The sequence below is a fragment of the Camelus bactrianus genome, chromosome 11 (assembly GCF_048773025.1).
Source record: "Camelus bactrianus isolate YW-2024 breed Bactrian camel chromosome 11, ASM4877302v1, whole genome shotgun sequence".
NCBI lineage: Eukaryota > Metazoa > Chordata > Mammalia > Artiodactyla > Camelidae > Camelus > Camelus bactrianus.
The window spans coordinates 67629031-67649320 of NC_133549.1; the positions used below are offsets into that span (position 1 = coordinate 67629031).

The 20290-nt window shown below is 50.2% G+C and overlaps 2 protein-coding genes across 9 annotated transcripts in view; one reads left to right on the plus strand and one right to left on the minus strand.

Moving 5' to 3' along the window:
- CDH23 (cadherin related 23) overlaps nucleotides 1-1956 on the plus strand; it is a 389679-nt gene extending 387723 nt beyond the window's left edge. For 6 of the 8 annotated variants that reach the window (XM_074374164.1, XM_074374167.1, XM_074374165.1 and 3 more), the window contains one exon: nucleotides 40-1956. In XM_074374164.1, coding sequence (XP_074230265.1) covers nucleotides 40-366 — 327 coding nt within the window. In that variant the 3' untranslated portion in view covers nucleotides 367-1956. The other 2 variants (XM_074374169.1, XM_074374168.1) reach the window with 2 other exon arrangements.
- PSAP (prosaposin) overlaps nucleotides 1370-20290 on the minus strand; it is a 27570-nt gene continuing 8649 nt past the window's right edge. The window contains exons 2-14 of the mRNA XM_010963213.3: nucleotides 15791-15924; nucleotides 13991-14065; nucleotides 13288-13413; nucleotides 12621-12821; nucleotides 12085-12228; nucleotides 10682-10738; nucleotides 6422-6553; nucleotides 4940-5035; nucleotides 4451-4634; nucleotides 4205-4365; nucleotides 3783-3863; nucleotides 3388-3495; nucleotides 1370-2441 (exon numbers count right to left, since the gene is read on the minus strand). Of these exons, the coding sequence (XP_010961515.1) occupies nucleotides 2406-2441; nucleotides 3388-3495; nucleotides 3783-3863; nucleotides 4205-4365; nucleotides 4451-4634; nucleotides 4940-5035; nucleotides 6422-6553; nucleotides 10682-10738; nucleotides 12085-12228; nucleotides 12621-12821; nucleotides 13288-13413; nucleotides 13991-14065; nucleotides 15791-15924 (1535 nt within the window). The 3' untranslated portion in view covers nucleotides 1370-2405. The remainder of the gene's footprint in view (nucleotides 2442-3387; nucleotides 3496-3782; nucleotides 3864-4204; nucleotides 4366-4450; nucleotides 4635-4939; nucleotides 5036-6421; nucleotides 6554-10681; nucleotides 10739-12084; nucleotides 12229-12620; nucleotides 12822-13287; nucleotides 13414-13990; nucleotides 14066-15790; nucleotides 15925-20290) is intronic.

Here is a 20290-nt window from a genome sequence, read left to right on the forward strand (position 1 = left end):
GCCTGGCCCTGAGCATGTGGGGGACCTGACCTCTTGCAGCTGATCCAGACTGAACTGGAAGAGGAGCCAGGGGAGCGCAGCCCCGGCCAAGGCAGCCTGCGCTGCTGCCACAAGCCTCCCATGGAGCTCAAGGGGCCCGACGGGATCCACGTGATGCACGGCAGCACAGGCACGCTGCTGGCCACCGACCTCAACAGCCTGCCCGAGGATGACCAGAAGGGCCTGGGCCGCTCCCTGGAGACGCTGACGACCGCTGAGGCCAGCGCCTTCGAGCGCAACGCCCGCACCGAGTCCGCCAAATCCACGCCCCTGCACAAGCTTCGGGACGTGATCATGGAGAGCCCGCTGGAGATCACGGAACTATGACTGGATGGGGAGCCTGGCTGGTGCGAGCAGCCCCTGTCCCCCACCCACTCCCGGGCAGGAGCAAGGACAGGGGCAGGTCTGTGGGGTGTGGACCCCTCCCCAGGCAGCTCTGGGGACACGCCTCCATCAGCTGCTCAGATGGACTCCACGTTTGCCAGACGCTCATTCAACACCTGATCTCTGCCTTCATAAAATGTTATTTTTTTAAGAAAATCGCACAAAACTGTTAAGCATTCTAAGAACGAGGTAAGGTGGGTCATCCAGGGCCCAGGAGCCTGGGAACCAACTCAGCCCAGGCTGTGCTGAGAGGCTAAATGGGCCCTCATCCCCTCCCCCAGGCCCCCCCCACTCCCCCTCCCCCCCCCCCCCCCCCCGCCACAGCCCAGGAGCCCAGCACTGGGGGGAGTGCCTGGTGCCAGTGTACCCTGCCCAGTCTTGACTCTGACTTCAGTTCAAGTCCCAGTGTGTTCCTGCCACAGTCCCAGCTGGACATCCAGGTAGGGGCAGTGAGTGATCCCTGCCTCCCCACAATGACGAACTGCGTTCTCTCCATTTCAGTGGCTTCCCAAACGTGTGGCTCATAAAGAGAAATGACTGATGTTCCCTTGGGTTTTGAAGGCAGAGTGTGTATGTGTATTCCTTTTTTAAATTAAGTTATTCCCTCAATATTTTCCCCTTGGTTTTGTTCAACTGGTACTCACGGAACGTTTCTGGAATGATCTGAATTTTAAAAAGAAAAGAAAACCAGCTCTCAAGAAACCGGAAGTGCACTCTGGCTCTGGTAAACTCCCTGTGGGGCTGGGGAGGGGTGGGGGGGTTAAGGGCAGGGCAGATCTGGCTCCACCTGCAGGGGCATTCGTTCCCCTGACCACTTGACCACTGCTGGCCCTGGGTTGGTCAGGGAGGACCAGGTGGGGTTTTCTTTCTCTGGCTGAGAAGGGCTCTAGGACTGCTGGGCACTTATGGGTCCCAGAGCTCATCAGAAACCAAACTCAGGCTCAGGTCTGGTTGGCAGACTTTTATTGTTAAATCACAGAAATTTTAGTGCAAAACAAAACAAAAATCATTCAGTTCATTTAATAGCAACTGCACATCTTGCCATCTCCTGGCAACCGGAAGTGGAGCAGAAGATGCAAAGGGGAGAGGCGCTCCCCCAGCCACCCCAGGACAGCACACCCAGCAGACCCTCTACCTGGAAGGCCGAGAGGCTTAGGAGCTTGTCATCCACATTCTACTTGCAGGTCAAAAAGAACATCTACAAAATAGGGGTCAGAGGGGAGGGGGCTGGACTGCCCAGAGCAGTGGGGGCCCCGGGCCTCAGTAGCCGGGTGGACGCACGAGCAGGCATGTGGCGGCCACCACTGTTGGCGCTCACACACAAAAGCAGGCCCCCAGGACCTCCACAAAGAGCTAGCAGGTTATATTCAGGTGGATTTTTTTTCTCCCTCCCACCCAAACCCACAGAACCCCAAACCAGGCAACACCGGGAAAGACACAGGAAAACAGAACTGATGGTTGACCCGAGGATAGCAGCCTGGCCCCACCCGATCTCCTGAGCTGCTGCCTTCAAAAGCTCTAGCCCAGGGAGAACTATGTCATTTCCAAGGCCTAATCATTCTAAGCCTCTAATCTTTCATATAAAACTGCCTTTGTTTTGCAGTCAGCAGGCCCAGGAGGGGGAGGTCCCTCCTTAGAGCAGGTGGAGGCCTCAGCACCCAAGGCTCAGCCAGGAGAAGGGACAACCTCTGTCAAGAGGCTCTGGCCAGAGCCCAGCTCCTCCGGGTACCCACCACACAGGGACACGCTCACAAGACCTCCAGTGTACAGTATGTCGGCGTCTAGCTAGCGGAGAGGAAAGGGACACTGAAGCAGCTCTGTCAGCAACCTGCTGACGGCATCGCTACACTGAGGGAGAGACGAAAAGGACTGAGGGAGAGGGGGGCCCTATTTTTGTGACAAAGTCAGTAGATCGGTATGTGCGTTCCTCCGGACACAAGCGGGAAAAGATGCTGCCACTTCTCCACGATGGAGCATTCCTTTTAGTTCCATACATGACGTTTGCAATGCTCGACAGCCTGGCAGGAGAGAGGACACTGGGTTTAGTCTTCACATGGCAAACTTTGACCCTGGCCCATTTAGTGCATCGGCCAGCACCCAAAAATGGGACCTGTTATCTTGTCCCAGGAAGGTACCAGATGCTGAAGACCCAGGAGAGACTCTCATTTAAGCCTGCGGAGTACGTGGCTGAGTTTTGGGGACTCGAGTCTAGAGCAGTGGATAAGCCTCCTTGTAGGTAGGGCCCAGGACCCCGTTGTCCAAGCACCTGCCTGAGGCCCCGAGGTGAACACCTCACCTGACAGAGGTACACACCAGCTCCAGCCTTGAGAAACAGGGCCCATGCACCCAGGAGAGCCACAGAAACCTCTCCCACCACTGACCTGCTGCAGGGTCAGGGTGCTGTGGCAAGGGGTTCGATGTGGCAAGCCTGGCCACCCCTCCTCGCAGGTCATGAGGAACCCCCACGAGGAAGGAAAAGTTGCGCAAAAGAACGTTAAGTAACAGAGGCTGCTCCAACATCCCCACCCAGGAAAGCAGCACGGCTCAGGCAGCCGTGGCTACCCAGTCCAAGGGCTGTCCAAGAAGGGCTCTGCTTGGTGCTGGGTAAACTCAAGCCAGGCTCCAGCCAGGGCAAAAGAGATGCATGAAGACCTGCGCGTGATTTCTGACAGACCTTGTGCAAGCCCTGAAGTGACCTCATGTGAACCTGACCTTGTCAAAAGGGAACTGAAGGCAAAAGCAAGAAAAGTGGAAGCAAAAACACTGACAGACACCCACCACCACTCCTCACTCCTCGAAGACAAGAATGCAGCCATCCCCTTGCTGGCGGCCACGAGTAAGCCTAACTGCCCCGCCCCAGCCCCAGCCGCGTTCCCAGACAGGGTAGCGAGCTGACCACAGCGGATTCCCCCCTGCGCTGCCTGCAGGACAGGCGGGCCTGTGGGCAGTGACTGAGTTACTCACGTTGCACAGGGCTGCCAACTCCATGTTCTGGCACCAGTAGCTTGGACCCCAGACACACTTGTCAGTTCCCAAAAGAGGCTGATGGGCTGGGGGGCAGGCTCCAATTTTCTATGTGGTCAAAAAAGGGTGAAAGAATGGGGAAGAGTCAGATCTGCCCAACTTATCCTTCTCAGAACTGAGACTTTCAGCTTCTAGAAGCAGCCAGAATCAGAGCTCTAATAAGCACTTTCCAAAAAAGGCAGGGTTGCTGAGTAAAGCGGTGGAGCCTGGAGGCCTGGTTCTCTATCTTCTTGGTCTTCCCACACCACATCCTCAGACTCTGCTCCAGGATACATGCACCGCCCCCCACCCCACGTCACACAACCCGGGAAGCCACCCACCCAGAGTAGGCTTACCAGGCACACGAAGGAAGGATCCATCACCTCCACCAGGATTTCTATCAGCACAGGCTCGTACTGGGTCACAAACTGATCACACTGTTAGGGAAACAGCAGTGCGCGTGGAGGCATGCCCAAGCAGAGCAGGGGCATTAGAGGAAGGGCACCGGCCACTCTTCTACCAGAATTCCTGGCACGGCCGGCCACCCAGTGTGCCCAAGGCCACCGACCCCCCACCCCTGCTCATGTTATTTCCCCGCTAGTGGCTCCACTAAATCCAACAGACCACCTTCGAGAAAATCTCACTGGACTGCATGCTGGAGGCAGAAATGGCTGGTTTTCCATTCAAACTTCAATCAGGGGTATAGACAATGAGCTACCCAGCCTCTGTCTTCCCCAAGCAGGTTGTGACTCTCGGGCTGAAGCAGCCCAGGACGTACCTGCTTCCGGTATGGGTCAGGCAGGAAGCTGCAGCCTTTCTCGAGAGCAGCCAGGATCTCCTCCTTCGTGCTGTTTTTCTCCAGGTTGTGGTCCAAATAGCTCACCAGCATCTTGCACACATCACAGAAGCCCCCACTCTTCGACAGAGCTGTCACTTGTACTGTGCAAGAGAGCCCAGGCTCAGTGCTGGCAAGGCCCTCCCTAACCCAAGAGGGGCCAGCGGGCCTCCCCGCCTCCCGGCTCACCCATCAGCATAGGCAGATTCTGAGGGCAGAGATGGAGTACCCCGCACACCGACTCAGAGTTCGCCAACTGCTCGGGGAGGGAAAGGATGGACTTGCCGTGAGCGTTCACCAGCTTCTGACAATGCCTGGATAAAATCTTGGGCAACTTTGAGCACACTTTGTCAAGAGCACCAAGTATATCCTCCTGAAACACAAGAACACAGGCACATGTGAGAAGATGGGAGGCTGGGGGGGGGGGGGGGGAGGAGACTCTGAAAATACTGATGTGACCAGGAAACCATGCAACAGCAAGGGGCTGTTTTCTCCCCCAGAGGCTAAAGCCTCAAAGCAGGGCCAAGTGGCCTTCCGTGGCCCCAGCCCCAAGGGCTCCACTGGCGGCAGGTGGTTGTACAGACTCCCTGGGTGGGGTCTCATGCCAGCCCATTCTGGCTCGAAGTCCAGGAGAGCACCTCCCTCCACGAGGGCAGTAGCCCCCCAAGATCCACGTACCTCAGCCTTTTTGCCAGCAATCAGCTTGACCACGTCCTTCACAGCTACCTGGCAGCCTTTACATAAAAGCTTGGACAGTCCTGGGATAAAGCTCACCTGTTGAAAGGGCAGGAGAAGGCGGCTAACACCGAAACCCTCCCTCACCCCTTGGTCCGGCTAAAAGAGCGGACAAAGACCAGGACGGTACGCGTCACACAAGGGCCACTTCCAGTTGCGTTCAGAACGGAGGGAGGCCTCCTCCCACTGGCCAAGCCCCAGTCCCTCCTGTTCTTCTATGGCGGGAGGCTCGTCCCTTTCCCCGGCCGTCTACCACCCCCAAAACCAGGGATTCCTACTTCAGGAGGCAGAAACAGTGAAACTGTCCCCCCGCCCCCAAAGGCCTGTCATCAGATGTCGCATTTGGTTGCCAGCACCTCCTCCTGCAGCAGTCCTGGGGGGGGGGGGGAGGAAGAGAGTGAGGGTTCACTAGTAGTCTACAATTCAGTTCCTGATTTCAGGTCTGTCCTTGAGACTGCTTTTCTAGAGCCTCCCTGTGATAAAACAACACTGCTGAATAGAATTGTGAGACAATGGAGACACTCTCGATCGGTGCTGTCCCCCACAGCAGCCACTGTAGCCACGTGTCTACTGAGCACCTGAAATGTGGCTAGTGTAACCCAGGAACTGAATTTTTTAATTTTCATTTCCTTGAAGTATTACATGTGGCTAGAGTGGCCACAAATTCAGTCAGCAGGATGGGCCAGAGGCCCTGAGCACCTCCCCGGGGGAGGAGGAGTGGCAGCAGCACCCCTTCCTGTCACCCACCCCCTGCATGTGATGAGAGAAGACAGTGCAAGGAGACGAGACAGCTAAAGGTCAGGTGACACTGACAAGGGACGTTCTGGAACGAGACGTGCACCCACGCGCCATGTGCTAGGATGTCACGTGGCCCTGGTGCCCCCTGAACACGACAATTTTGTTCAGCACTGTTGTGAGCGGCAGCAGGCCTCAATCTCTAATACTCTGCCTGACCCATAAGAAGGGCTAAGTATAAACCGACCACGGAACGCAGGAGGAGCCTTTACTGCGGAAAGGGGGCTAGAGAAACCAGACAGACACAGGCAGCACGCCCAGAGAAGCTTCTGCACAAGGCCGGGGTTGTTCTGGGAACATCAAGTGTTTGGGTGAGGAAGGAGGTGGGAGCTGCCACAGAAGTCACATTGAAAAGGTCAGAGTGGAGGCAGGCCCTGAAAAATGATCTTGAAGGACATGCTAAAAATGTAGACCTGATCCCATAAGCACTAGGGTTTATAACCAAGGAAATAAATGTACAAGGGTGGGGGAGCTGCATTAGATTAGGGGATACTGTAAATGGTCTCAAACTCAAATACCTTTACAGAAGCTAGGCGGGGAACCAAAGAGTGTGTGCCTTCTGGGATGTGACAATGTGGCGTGGCAGGTGTCACACAGCCCTGACGAGCACAAAATGATGGCCCCAGGTACCTGGATGGGCTCCATCAGCTCCAGGGCAGGGATGACGTCCTCTGAGATCTCGTCAGCAGGCACCAGAGTCTGCATGGGCATCTCCTTCACCTTGTCACAGAAACCAGCCAGCCCACAAATCTCCCTGGGTTCCTGAGGAGGGCACAGAAGCAGCAGTCAGAGGCAGGCCCATGCCCAGGACCCCTCCATCCCACACTCTACACGTAGAAGTCAGGGTGCTGGAGAACAGCCTAGTCCCAGTGTCAAGGCTGTCACCCACCCCCAGGCAGGTAAAGGGCCCGTATTAAATCTAAAAGGGAAGGTGCAAATACAGATGTACCAGTTTCACAAAGGGAAGGAGACCATGTGAAGCCCTGAAGGGAGATCAGACCGACCGCTGGCTGCTCCAGCCAGGGTGCACCCCAGGGAGGCAGAACTCCCAGCCCCTTCCACAGGCCATCTAGCCATCTCCCAGGACACCTGGTCTGCTCTAGAACCTTTTTCCCCAGTTGAGCTGGCTCACTCTCAGGAGAAAGTAAACTGTATGTTTTTTCTAGAGGAAGACTAACATGCCCGTGAATGAACAGAAAGCCCAATATGCTAGAAATAAAACCACACCAGATCTTTCAGTGGCAGGAACATTTAAATGATCCATTAAGGAGAAACACTGGCTTTCTTAAAAACCACATTCTGCGTTCACAACTGCACACACACACACAATACACACGAAAACCCGGTCTCCCCGAGTGATGAATCCTTTCAAGTCACAAGATCTCCAGAGTGATCCCCTTTCCCATCCAGACACCAAACCACAGAGGCCTAGAGAGTTTAAACAACTTGCTCATTTCACTATGATGATGGCCCAGAGCAAGTAAAGTGTGCACACTTGGCATCCTCTGTAAACAAATGCAACCAGCCGCCAGCTCTGGCCCGATGGCATCGCCTCCCACCACCAAACCATGCAGCAGCTGAGCAGGACTGTTAAGCCAGGCCGGGCCCAGGGAGAGCCAGCCCGTGCTGTGAGTCATCTTATTTTAATATTGAGAAGGCTCTAGAATTAAACAAGGTCGAGAGATTCTGAAAAGTATATCCTAAATATCCTATCTCTGGCCTGCTTTAAGAATGGGGGATAAAAAACAGAAAGGACCTAAAGGTATATAGCACACTTCCTAGAAAAAAGTCAGATCAGGAAGCGTGTCTGCTTTTTCTCAGATCAGCTTTGCTCTCCTAACTCCTTAAGGAGGCCTAGGTGAAAATTTAAACATTTCAACCGAAGTCCTCTCCCATTAGACTTCAAAATACCTTTGAAAATTCTTTAACTCTAGAAATAGATGCCAGTGCTCAAAGGGGGCGACGTTCAGTCCACCCCAAAGGGCAATGGCTCACTAAGGCCAATGTGGGGGCTGGGTCCCTCTATTTGGCCACCAGTGGCCTGGTTCTCAAGCTATCTCATGTGGCTCCAGGACCCAAAGGACCCCAGCACCCAGAGGGCAGAAGCCACAATCAAGAGATTGTTTCCAATTCTCTGGATCCAACAGACAGGGGAAAGTCTGCTCACTATTTGCATATGATTTGCTCATGCAGCAGAAGCATTTCCGGGGCTATTAGAAACAGGAATGATGACATGCAATGCTCTCCCGAGTCATGACAGAAACAAGGTGTCGAACTGGAAGTGAGGCCTCACTGAAGGGAGCTGAGGCATCTCCAGGGCCACCCATGGTTCCCCACCACACTGATGGCCTGCACAAGGCCGGCTGGGCGCTGATTCTGACCAGAGCACAAGGCTATGCTGGCTTCATTTTCTGGCCCCCTGAAGGGGAAAGGAGACCCCCAAACCCTCAAGTACTGAGTCACAGGGGAGAGGCGCAGACGCTCCCCTGCCGGCCAGCTGATTACCACAGGGGACCTGTCTTCCGCAGTCATTCCTTGTGTCTGTCAGAGCTGATCGTGCCACACAAAACATGGTGAGCAAAGTAACTGCAGAGCAGCAGCAGACAGACCACTACAAGCAACTTCCCACCACATACCTGATCCTGCTGGGGAACAAAAACAACAGGAAATCGGAGAGGAAAATAAGAGAAAGGAGAGGACACAACAGTTAAGAAAACATTAAAATAATAATCAAGCAGTTAACCAGGCGTCAACTGAAGTTTCGGGGAAACGCCCTTTCAGTCACCTATCAGCAACCTACCTTGCTCCTACTCTCGCATGGACGGAGGGTGCGGGACGAAGGGTACAAGCCGGTGTGCCTGAGAGCCGGTCTGGCCCTCGAGGGTCAGACCACACTGCCCAGCCTGTGTGTGTACCATCCCCGTGCCCCTGACACACCAAATCAAAACACTGAGCAGCAGGTCCCCAGAAAACACCATGGCATGAGGGGCCCTCCCTGCTCAGAAGCCAGGTCCACCACGCTTGCAGGGCCCTCCCCTCCGATGGCGACGAGCAGGCAGGAACGAGACATATGGCTGCTTAAATCAAGGGGAGTATGAAACACACCCAGAAGGGGGAGGGATCGCAGACTACGCTCTCAACGGCCCAGGGCTCAAGGCCATGTAACCCGAGGCAGCCAGATGCCAGCCTGGAAGGCTGGTTTAACAATACAGGCACACCTCATTTTATTGTGTTTCACTGATTTTGCAAATTGAACCCAACTTCAACCCAGCTTCGAGAAGTCTACTGGCACCCATTTTTCCAAAAGCACTTGCTCACTTCACAGTATTTAACTTTATATCATTACTAATTTGCTACGGTGACCTGTGATCAGTGATCTCCGATGTTACTACTATGACTCGCTGAAGGCTTAAATGATAGCATGTTTTGACAATGAAGTATTTTAATTGGGGTATGTATATATATTTTTTAGACCTACTGCTATTAGTTAAGTATAAACATAACATTTATATGTGCTGGGAAACAAATTCGTGTGACTTGCTTTATTGCGATATTCACTTTACTGCAGTGGGCTGAAACCAAACCTGCAGTGTCTTTGAGGTATGCCTTTATACCAGAAGCCTTGCCCTTCGATTCAGCAATTCCAGTCTTAGTCACCTACATTAAGGGGAAAAACAGGGATGTGCACGTGTAGCTGTTTGGCTGTAAGGATGTTCATTGTGCTTTCTATCCCAAGGGCAAACCTGAAAACAACCTAAACACTCAGCCCTAGGGGACACGTTACAGAAAGTATGTTCTATCCACACAGTGGAATATTATACAGCCACTTAAAAATCATGTGTACAGAATATTTAATGACCAACTAGACCAGGAAAGGCTTATTTTTTCCTACTTTAGCTGCACGTCTTTGAAAGCGGACTTTAAACTGCTTTTTTAGAACAAAGTATGGTGTGAGTAGTAATTCCAAATAAACTCTACTGTGCGTGATGGAGTGCTGAGAGGTGACCGCAGGGATAGTGGATAAATCTTTCAGGCTTTGCAGGCCATAAAGTCTCAACTACTCAACTTCATTGTGGTAGCAAAAAATGGGCACCCCTGTATTCCATTAAAACTTTACAGGTGGTTGGCCATAGTTCTCTGACCCCTGATTAGAGAACAAACTCAAAAGACTATAGGCCAAACACAATGTAGTCAGAAAGTCAGCACGACGGAGAGAAAAAATGTACAACCCGCCCTTCACCCATGGTGGATTCGATCTCAGGAGGCCAGTGCATCTTCCCCATGTAAGGATGCCTTCAGACCACCCTGCTCTGTACACTTGGCTGCGTGGAGCTAGATGGCTTCACTTCGCATGGTGAATATTTTCTGCCTCTAATGATGAACGAATGCCCCCTACCACTTGGATGTATCAGAAGCAAGTGTGGGAGTTACGGGCTCAAGCAGCAGCTACGCTAACATTGCTGCAGAGTGCAGGACCCACTTCGGGAGCCAGGAGTCTCCCCCTCCGAACTCAGGCTGCAACAGAGCAAGTCTCAGACCTGGCCTCATGGCCTAGCTACAGAGCAGACTATTCCTAGGGGTCCCAAAGTAAAAGCCAGATACTAGAAATCAGATGGCTGGCTCACATACACACAGACAGACAAACCACCAGGAAGCCACCAGGGCGGTCCTGGGGGTCAGACTGTGGCAGCCTTTCCCCTGCCTGGGGAAGGGAAAGAGGAAATACTGAGTTGTAGGTAAGCAGTCTGCTGGCCAAAGAGGGCTCATTTTGGCCCAATTCAGTACTCTAAGGTAAAAAGGGAAACTAACCCATGTAATTTTCAAAATCCTAGAAATCACAAAGTATAAGACAAAGAAAAATGCTAGCAAGGAGCTTCCCCTGCCACCTACCATATGCATCATCATTTGGATAGCAATTTCTGAATACTGGTTGACATAGTTCTTGCACTGGGGAGAGAAACAGACTGTTAGTGAAATTCACTGCTACAACGCACCAAACCCCAGCCTTTCCAACAGTGTCAACAGGTGACCGTCAAGTAAGTTTCCAAGAGTAGAACCATATCAGTGTCTGCTCTGGGCAAGTCTCACTAAGATAAAAACGGGAATTTGGTTATTCTATTCTACACCTTATAGGAAAATACATGCGCAAAAATGTTTTGAAAATGTTTTCCAGAAGCCCTTAGAGATGAGGTTCTCAAATCTCCCTCATTGCCCGTACTTACCCCAAGGTCACACGGTAACCAATCAGTAGGAGTTTAGGGTGAGCATGGCTTCAAGAAATGCTGCTTAGCAACACAAGATTACTTTTCAAATCCCATCACACATTCTCAGACAGGATTATAAAGTTTAAATCCAGTTATAATCAAGTTATGATTCCCAACCTACTTTCATACAAATCTAGTATTTCCTGCAGACCCTCATAGCATCACTCTGGTCGCGACTGGAATGCCTCTACAAGTGAGGAAACCAAGGCTGGTATGTCAGCCCTCAGAGAGGGTTAACCTGGGGAAGCCAATTAACACAGCAAATATGCAAAGGTACTTTAATGAGGCTACAGGATTCCCAAGGCTTTCAAGAAAGTAAGTCAACAGAGAGGAAGCCTTCACACCCAGAGCCGGCCAACCCCCCACAGAAAGGCTGCTCTGGATCCGAGACCCATGGAGTCAGCTCCCCGACGTCTGATGGAGCAAAGGTGTTTTAACTGTCAGGAACTAAATGGCATTTTGATTTTACACATCAGTCTCAGAAGTGTCATTAATATGAGTAACGTCCAAGAAATAAAGCCCCCGTGGGGGCTAACAAAGTGCGTTTCTGAGCCCGCAGGACCAACGTTCGCCAACGTAAGGCAGGCGTGCCGGGTGGGCAGGCCTCCTCTGGACAAGCACCTTGCTGGCGGTGGGCACAGCACACTTAGAATTAGGAATATACATGCCAGGCCTTTCCACAGGGGGTTCAAAGTGGTTCCAGTGTTGTTCCTTATACGTGTGGTGACTGGGAGAAAAAAAAAATCTTCCCAAAAGCAGTCTCCTTCTCCTTCCACTATTTTGTCCCAAGAGTTTTGTGACACAGCCAAACTCAATTAACCAACCAAGTATTTAAGCACTTACCATGTATTCTGGCTTGAAGAAGAGCCTTCTGGGAAGAGGGAATTGTTGGAACAATCTCTTCCTCAAAGCCCTTAGGCTGGAACTTAAAGTGGTGCTGTGAAGTTTCCTTGGTTCCCGCACCCCTGCCTCCAGAGCCCAGCTCCCTGGCCCAGAACATTCTCTGACGCATCAGGAGGTAAGGCTCACCATGTCGGCCATGCCGGGCCCCAGGCGGTCACACTGCTCCTTGACATGCTCCACGAAGGCCTGGACAAAGGTGGAGTTGGTCCTCACAGCACTCTGGATGTCAGTCACCAGCTTAATGCAGTCCTGGCACACGTCCTCATTAGGCTGGAGAGACAGGGGTGGTTAGGCTGTAAACATTGCATGCTCCTCTAATAGCTAAGAGCGTTCAAATTCCTAGGGAAATTTCCTTACACGCTCAAGACCACAGCACTAGGGATGACCCCTCAACAGTTCCTCGTGTGTTTTTATAGGCTCTAAAATTACTGACAGATTTAAAACCAACTGGGCACTGATCACAGTAAAACTCAGGAAGGGGAACGACCCTTGTGTGCGCTGTGTCCCAGGTTCGTAAGAACCTCCATTTGAAGAGCAGCTTGAGTAACTAGAGTCAAAGGAAGAGGCCCCCATTTCAGAACCGGACACACGCGGCCCCTTTCATGTCACATCACTAACCCAACAACAAATGGGGCCCTTGGCGGCTGGGCCGGCTGCATTACCTTTGGCTGGGGCTCGCTGTGGGGGCCATCCTGAGGGTAGAGGAGGAGGGGGACATTGGCCATGAAGGGAGCCAACACCTCAGCCATATCCACTTCGGGGATCTGATTGGACTCAAGCTGTTCCTGGTGACTCAGCACCGCCAAGTGCTTTTGAAGGGACTCACAGAGGTTGAGAGCGGCGCACACCTCCTCGGGATGGCTCTGCGGGGGTAAAAGGCCCAGTTAGATATCCTCTCCCCAGGAGGAAACAGGCCAGCTGGTGCCTCTGACTTACTCCCTTGGGGTCTTTCCAAATTCCACAAACCTGGCTCCTGTTAACTGCAGAAAAACTAACCTCTGGCGCATGGTTTGCAACAGGTACTTATTGAATGAAGTTGAGCATCCTGTAGCTAACACGAGGTATCAAACTGGCACCCATAAATGTTATACCAGTTTACATCCCTTCAGTAATTCTACAAGTTTCCACTTCCTATACCCTTCCGAACCCTCGGACATCACAAGCAGAGTGGTCAGCTGCGCCAAAGCCATTTTGGATGCCAAAACTGTCATAAAGACCTGTTGGGAAAATCCCCAACTACAAATGGACTTTCCATTTTACTCTCATCTGCTCTGGTACCTCCCCTGGGCCCCAGAGGTGCCTTGAAGGAAGAGCCTATTCATCACGTACCATCTGTCCTTTAATCATGTCCAAGATGACTGGGAGATAGGAGTCTACGATCTCCCTGCACGAGGCAGACATGTTCGGTTTGGGAAGCCAGTCACAGGTCTTCTCCAAGTACACGAGGATCTCTTGCTGCAGAGGACACAGGCAAGGGTCAGACCAGGATGGACCTCTCTGCAAATGGGCTGAAGGCAATAGGCCTGCCATAACTCCTGGAAACGTGAAGGCTAGAAAACAGCAGCCCTCAGGGCAGAGGCCTGGGGAGAGGGCTAGTGGGTAGCCGCAGCTTTGCCAGATCAATAAGGCAAAAAGCAGACACAAGTATCATTCAAAAGAAAGATCCTCTGACCTGCAATCTCATGGACACAGGGAATTCTGAGCAGAAATCACCAAGAATGGACCTTAAAGTCAATGGCCATTGATGGAAAAGCCCAATCAACCTTGAGCATTTAACACCTAGCCCAGGAGTCAGCAAACTAGGACCTGTGGCCTGTTTCTGTACAGCCTGTGGCTAAGAATGAGAATGGATCTTGCATTTTGAAGGATGGGGTATGGGGGGATTATGAGACAGTTTGTGGCCCACAGGACGATTATGTCCAGCCTGGCCCGGATCACCCCTGGTTGGACCTGAGTCACAGTGCTGTAAGGAGCCGATGCACGTGGCCACACGGCCATGCTCACACAGAGGCACACACTGGTGACGGCTCACCTCGGTGGCATTGTCTTTCAACATGTTGCCGGCTGCGGTGATGACTTCTTTGCATATGTCGCAGGGAAGGGATTTCTAAAAGGAAAGAACACAAGGCAGAGAGACCTGAATTTGGACATACTCACACCTCACAGCTGAAAACCGCCTTAGCCTTTCTCCTGTTTCATCTAACCAGGAATATGATGGTGGCCACGTCTGACACATGGTCTGATCCCGGTCCCTCAACCTAGGTGAGAAGCACTGGACACTAGAGGGGAGATTCGATGTGACTGACCAGAATACTCTGTGCTTCTATGAGACAGAAAGCCTTTTCCTACCCTCTACCCCTTAGCACCTTGCTCAGTGCACACAGCACAAGCCATACTTTGTACTCACTCACAGCAGCTCCATGAGGTAACTGAGGCTCCAAAATTAGGTGAAAAATCAGAGCAGCAATCAGAGAAAATCAGTAATGCAAAGCAACGTCACACAGTAAGAGGGGGAGGGGCAGGGGAACAAGGCCCGGGACTGCGGCCGGCACTAGGGCTGCCTCCACCTCCTGGGCAGTGCTGTGTGCCACATGTCACCACTGCAGAGCCCAGTGATGTGACACAAGTCTTCTGGACAAGCCTGGGCATCCAGGGCCGACACGGCCCAGGAACATGGAAATTCTAGCTGATTCTCAAAGCTCTCTCCCCTTCTTGATGTCAACTGACTTGAGACCCATGAAGAAAGAACTAGCACATCTGGGTGAGGTTAAAGGGCACTGAGCTGCACTTAGAGAAACCACTTTGAACCTTTGGACCTAATCAGGCTAATACTGTGCATGGGGCCATTCAGGCATCCTGAATGGACGCCTGGGAGATTCAGGCATCCGGGAGACTGTACAATCAAGAAAGAAAGATAAGTCCCTACATGACACATTAAACTTGGAAAGAGGAACCAGTATTAAAAACGAGATCGGAAACAAATTAGAAACCAAATCTGAAAGTAATTTTGGCCACAGAAGGCAGTTTGGGGGGTGAATTCAGAAACTATTTCTAAAACAGCAGTGTTATTTAATTAATTCTTCTTCTCTTACTGAAGTACTAGCGGCCCCTGACAAGTTTTAGACCTCAACTGCGCCCAGTCAGACCTGGCCTGGACCACAGGCCATGGCACATCCAGAGCACTTTCTCGTCAGCAGGCCCAGCCTGCAGGGCTCGGGCGTCACCTGAGGGCTCAGGCGTCACCTGAGGGCTCAGGCGTGTGGAGAATGCACTTGAGGTTTTAAGAGTAGTCCCCACATTAATATGCTCTATTTCACATTGTTTAGATGAAAAATCAGTGGCATCATTTCCAGTCTGGCTATAGTTGGAAATCAAATTTTAAATGGCTACTAAGCTCTAAGGTCTCAATCAGTGATCTGCCTGTTTGAGAGGTAGAGAGAGAAAATAGCAAAAGGGGGAAAGAATTTCAAAACCTCAGCTCCTACTCTGAATGAGTGACCAAGGACAGTGCTGCACCCGCGTGCCCAGTCCTGGTCCCTTATCTGGGGTGAAGAGGTGGGGTCGCACAGCAGCCTGCAGGGCAGCGTGGAGGGCACACAGGGGAGGGCAGGGAGGATCTCACCCTGTCTGTGTCCCCAAGAGACCGGGTGGCCTTGCCTTGGGGAAACGGAGCCTCCACCTCCCAGCCCCCCATTCCTCTGTGGTGAAGTGGGTTCACCCACCCACGGGTCCCTTCTCCCTCGTGGGGTCACCTCGAAGAGCCAACAAAAGGAGGCGGGAGAAACGCTCTCTAAGCACAGAGGGGCCCGCGGCTGAGGGCGGAGGCACTCACCACCGTGGGCTTGCTCCAGATGGTCTGCAGGCAGTGCCTGATGGCCCCGCAGTCGGACGCCGTCTTCACGTTCTGGCACCACAGCTCCGGGCCGAGGGCGCATTCCTTCAGGCCCAGGACAGGGCTGGCGACAGCTGCAAGGAAACCCAGTGTGAGGCGGGGGCCTGTTTCCCACACCAGGTTTCCCCAGGATGGGGGGCCGGCCCCTCACCAGCTACAAAACACAAGCCACACAGCCAAGGTGCTGCACTGTCACCTATGTCGGGGGGCCAGAAGGGGCTGTTTCATCTGTCCCCCGTTTTCCTCTCACACATTTTTAAAAAATCTTTTTAAATTCAAGTAGAGTTGATATACAATGTTGTTAGTTTCAGATGTACAGCAAAGTGACTCAGCTAGATGTGTATCTCTCTCACACTATTTTTAAACAGTATCAGGCAGATCAGTCCTTCATCTTTACAATTTTACATTTCCATGAACTAAGGAAAGAAATGACAAGAGAAGACTGACAGGTTGAAATATGGAAGATTTTAACTTCTGTAGAATAAAAAATAGCCAAAATTAAAAAAAAATTACTGAGAACACTAACAGTCATATCCTTATTAAATAAAACAATGGTTCTTAATGTTGTTCTAGAAGAGCCCTTTTATAAGTGTACTGTGTGAGCTTTTGCACATGAACACATTTGCTACCAAAAGGCAAGACAACATAGCCACCTGGATACTACAAAGTGTACATGTGTCCACTCAAAACCAGCTACACAGCATTTCACCTCCAGTAACAAGGACTCAGGAGGAAGTCACAGCCACAGAAACGGGATTAGGAAAAAAACAGAAGTCACCTGGGACCAAAGAAATGCAGGTTAAAGCAAGAAGGCATCATGTTTTTAAAGTTAAAATAGCCAAGGGAAAACAAAAACCTTATCACCAAACAGTGACAAATTTGTGGTAAAAGATGCATTCTTACAAGGTTGACAGCAGTGTGACTGCTAAGTACTTCTCAAAATATATTGTTGTATTTCAAGAACTGGGTGGGGCTAGGGGGAATCCTTCTTCAAAATGTCAATCTACTTCTAGTAAAAACATTTTAGGGAAATACAGCAATCCAAGAGGTAAAATATAATATACATATTAAGTACATATATATTAAGTGAAATCCACAACAATACTTTAAAAAAAAAAAGGTAGATGTAACCTAAATAGCCAAAATGAGAAAAAACAAAAAACACTAATGATATTCTTACTAAAATATTATGCAGCTGTTAAATATACTTATAAAGATGATGTCAAATAGAAAAAATTTCAAGAAAACTATGAAGTTGGGGTTGTACAAAAATCAGAAAAGAATAAACAAAGCAAGGTGGTTGGCTAAATTATTTTAATTCCCAATGTTGTGTGTGTATAATTTTTAAAACTACGTTTATAAACTGCCTTGGGAGTGCTTATTTTTCTTAAAACAGGTCTATGGTATCCTTGGTTGTCTGGCGAGAAAATTCTCACATTCACATCTCATTAGGAAACAACAGATTATGTCAGGCCACATGTAGATTGCAGATATACAGGAGGGCTAAACTAACTTCTACTGTAGTCTGAGAAGAAAACCCCAGACACCGAAGAAACAGATTTAGAACCTCAGAAGTCATGCGACATGTGCTTCACCTTGCAAACTATGAGAGGGCATAGTTAATTCTATAGACGTATCACACACACACAAGACGGTGCATGGAGGGCGGCAGGTGCCCTCCATCCAGGAGAAAGAAAAAAAGGAAATGCTGTTATTACTAGCCCTTCAGCCATAGCTATCATTCCATAAACTAATGCAAATACACAGGTCCCCAGAAAGTTCAACCCAGATTATCTACGCCCGTTCAGACACCACCTAATGAATTCCTCATCTGCTGCCCAGGTTACACCCTTCTCTGCCCTATGGGAGCGAAAAAATCACAACCCACAACCGGTTCACAAACTCAACAGAACTGGCCACATTCCAAAAGCTGCTGGTTTGCCCTGGTTCCTGTGGGAAAATGTGCCAGACTGAAAATAGTACTGCGCTCCCCAGATGGTTAACCATAATGGAGCCAAGCTAGGCTGGGGCCCTCAGTGTATGTCTGGGGAGGTCGGAGGGGACAGAAGTTCAGTCACGAGGGTAAAGGCTCTGAAGAGTGGCGGGGGGGGGGGGGTGTCACAGAAATGGCCCCTGACCTGGCAGCCCCCACCAGCACCCACCATGGTCCCCCCAGGCGCTGGCCCCCCAGCTGTCCTGAAGAGCACCCACTAAGCTATACTTGCCTGCTTCTACCACCAAATTAGAAGGAGCTTGAATAATGAACAGGAAGCTACAAAATGAGTCTCTAGACAAAGGAACACACAGTGATACAGAGTGAAGCCAGAGGATGGCCACCAGCAGGTACATTCCTCACGGGAAACAGGAATATAAAAAGGGAAAGGGTTGCCTCATTAGGTGATGAACTTCCCAACAGTGGGAGCAACCAAACAGAAATGGAATGCCCAATCTATGAGGAATTTTCTGTCAGATGGATCCTGAGTGGTGAGCGGGCCAGAAGGCCTCTTAGGGGCTGCAAGGCTGCACTCATAATAATGAAGCAAATGGTATTTTCAGTATTTATACATAACCAATATAGAAGAACTACCCTGAACATTTTCTGATGAGTTACTTGTTAAAACATGTTCCCTGCAAAGCTTTTGTCCTATTCTTATCCTCCCACTCTCTGCCTCCAAACAACAACTTCCTTCCCTGAGACAATATGCTGAACTCTAAGAAAGTTCTTAGAATGTCTACCTGACCCTCTGGAGATTTCTGATTAAACGTGTCATACTAAGAAGGATCACTAACTCAGGCTGAGTCGAGCCCTTCACTTCAAGGGCCTGGCATTCAAGCCCTCAATGACAAACGCCGATGGGCTGAAATTAGAGAAGTGGTCACTTCAGAGACACTAAAACCCCACAAGCAGGTTTCACTCTGTTAAGACAGGGTTTTTAAGATGCAGACTTCAGTCGTTATTTCCTTAGGAAAGGGGTGGGTGCTTTGTTCTCTTTTTACTCCCCAGGCATAGAAGAAAATAAACAGATTTGTTCTAAATCGCTCCACATATAGGTCATTTATCAAAAACGAATTTTTTTCATGGAATTTCACTGTCTTGAGAACAGCTGCCATGAGCCGGATCGGCCACGGGCTTTGCAGCAGCTCTAGACTCTAAACAACAACAACAAAATACTCAGGGAGCTTGGGAGGGAGGGAGAGCTGACCAGAACCATGTGTGTTTTAGGTGCTCTTAGGATGACTGCTTGTGAGAAGGAACTAAACCTAGAGTTTAGAGTGAGACTTCTAAGGCAATTACCCCCATCATCTAAATTAAATTTTTTTCAAATGTAGTACACTGGAAAGAAAACAAGATTTGCCTGCAAGTCCTGTCCAAATGACCCTAAGCAAATCACCATCCTTCTGAGCTTGTTTTTCATCTGTAAAATAAGGATAGAGCCATTGGATGGTTTTGAGAAGATGACATAATTATGCACTTTCAGCTGCCAGGGTACGTCTCTCAACCATCGTGCCCTTACCATCATCTCTCTGGTATTTTAATTTATCCACTTATGTCAACTCCCCTACTAGACTGGCTTTGATGTCAGACAGTGAAAGGTTCAGATCATGGCTCCACCACTTCTACTCATGTGACCTTCAGACTTCAGTCTTCCAATCTGCAAAATGGGCCTATTACTCGTATCCAACCCAAGGGATTTGTAAAAATTGACCAATATTCGTAAAATACAGTTAGTACAGCACTGGCATGCTATAAAAGTCTAATGAGCACTGTTATTATCCACAGTAGAAAACATAAGACCTTTCTCTGATCCACCACCTTGTCCAGAACAGATGTCCACAAATAGCTGAATCACGGCTGTTCTTTTTGCTTTCTCTACATTTAATCAGATCATTAACTGGCAGCTCAAAGACCTGGAGAGCTTTGTATCCCAACAACCTCAAAAGTTGTTGGTTACTTAAGACCCAGAAATCACAAGGAGAGTGAAACACAGGCTATACTATAGTGAGCCCAGGAATCAATACTGTGTATCCAGGAGCCAGAGAAGCCCAGCAAGGCACCAGAAATACCACTGGTGAAATGCTTTCAGTAATTTCTGAAATTGGAGCTACAGGCTGATTGTCCTCCAATCCCAAGAAAGTGGCCATTGTTCAGAGTATTTCTGGAACCCACTTTTTAGAAGAGCCCCCTCAAAACCTCTCCTTTTCTGGGAAGAGCAAGGAGGTAACATGATCACCCCCGAGTGCCGTGGGTAGACAGACCTGACTAAAACCCCTGCTAGGCTGCCTACTAAAGCCAAGCCTCGGACGACACCCTTACACCACAATTATCTGTAATTTATGGAAAACTAGAGTACCCCTTTCTCCAGAATTCTGTGAAGATTCATGAGAAAGCACAGAGAGTGGCTGGTATCTTCGAAGCTCATGTAATTGTACAACTACTTG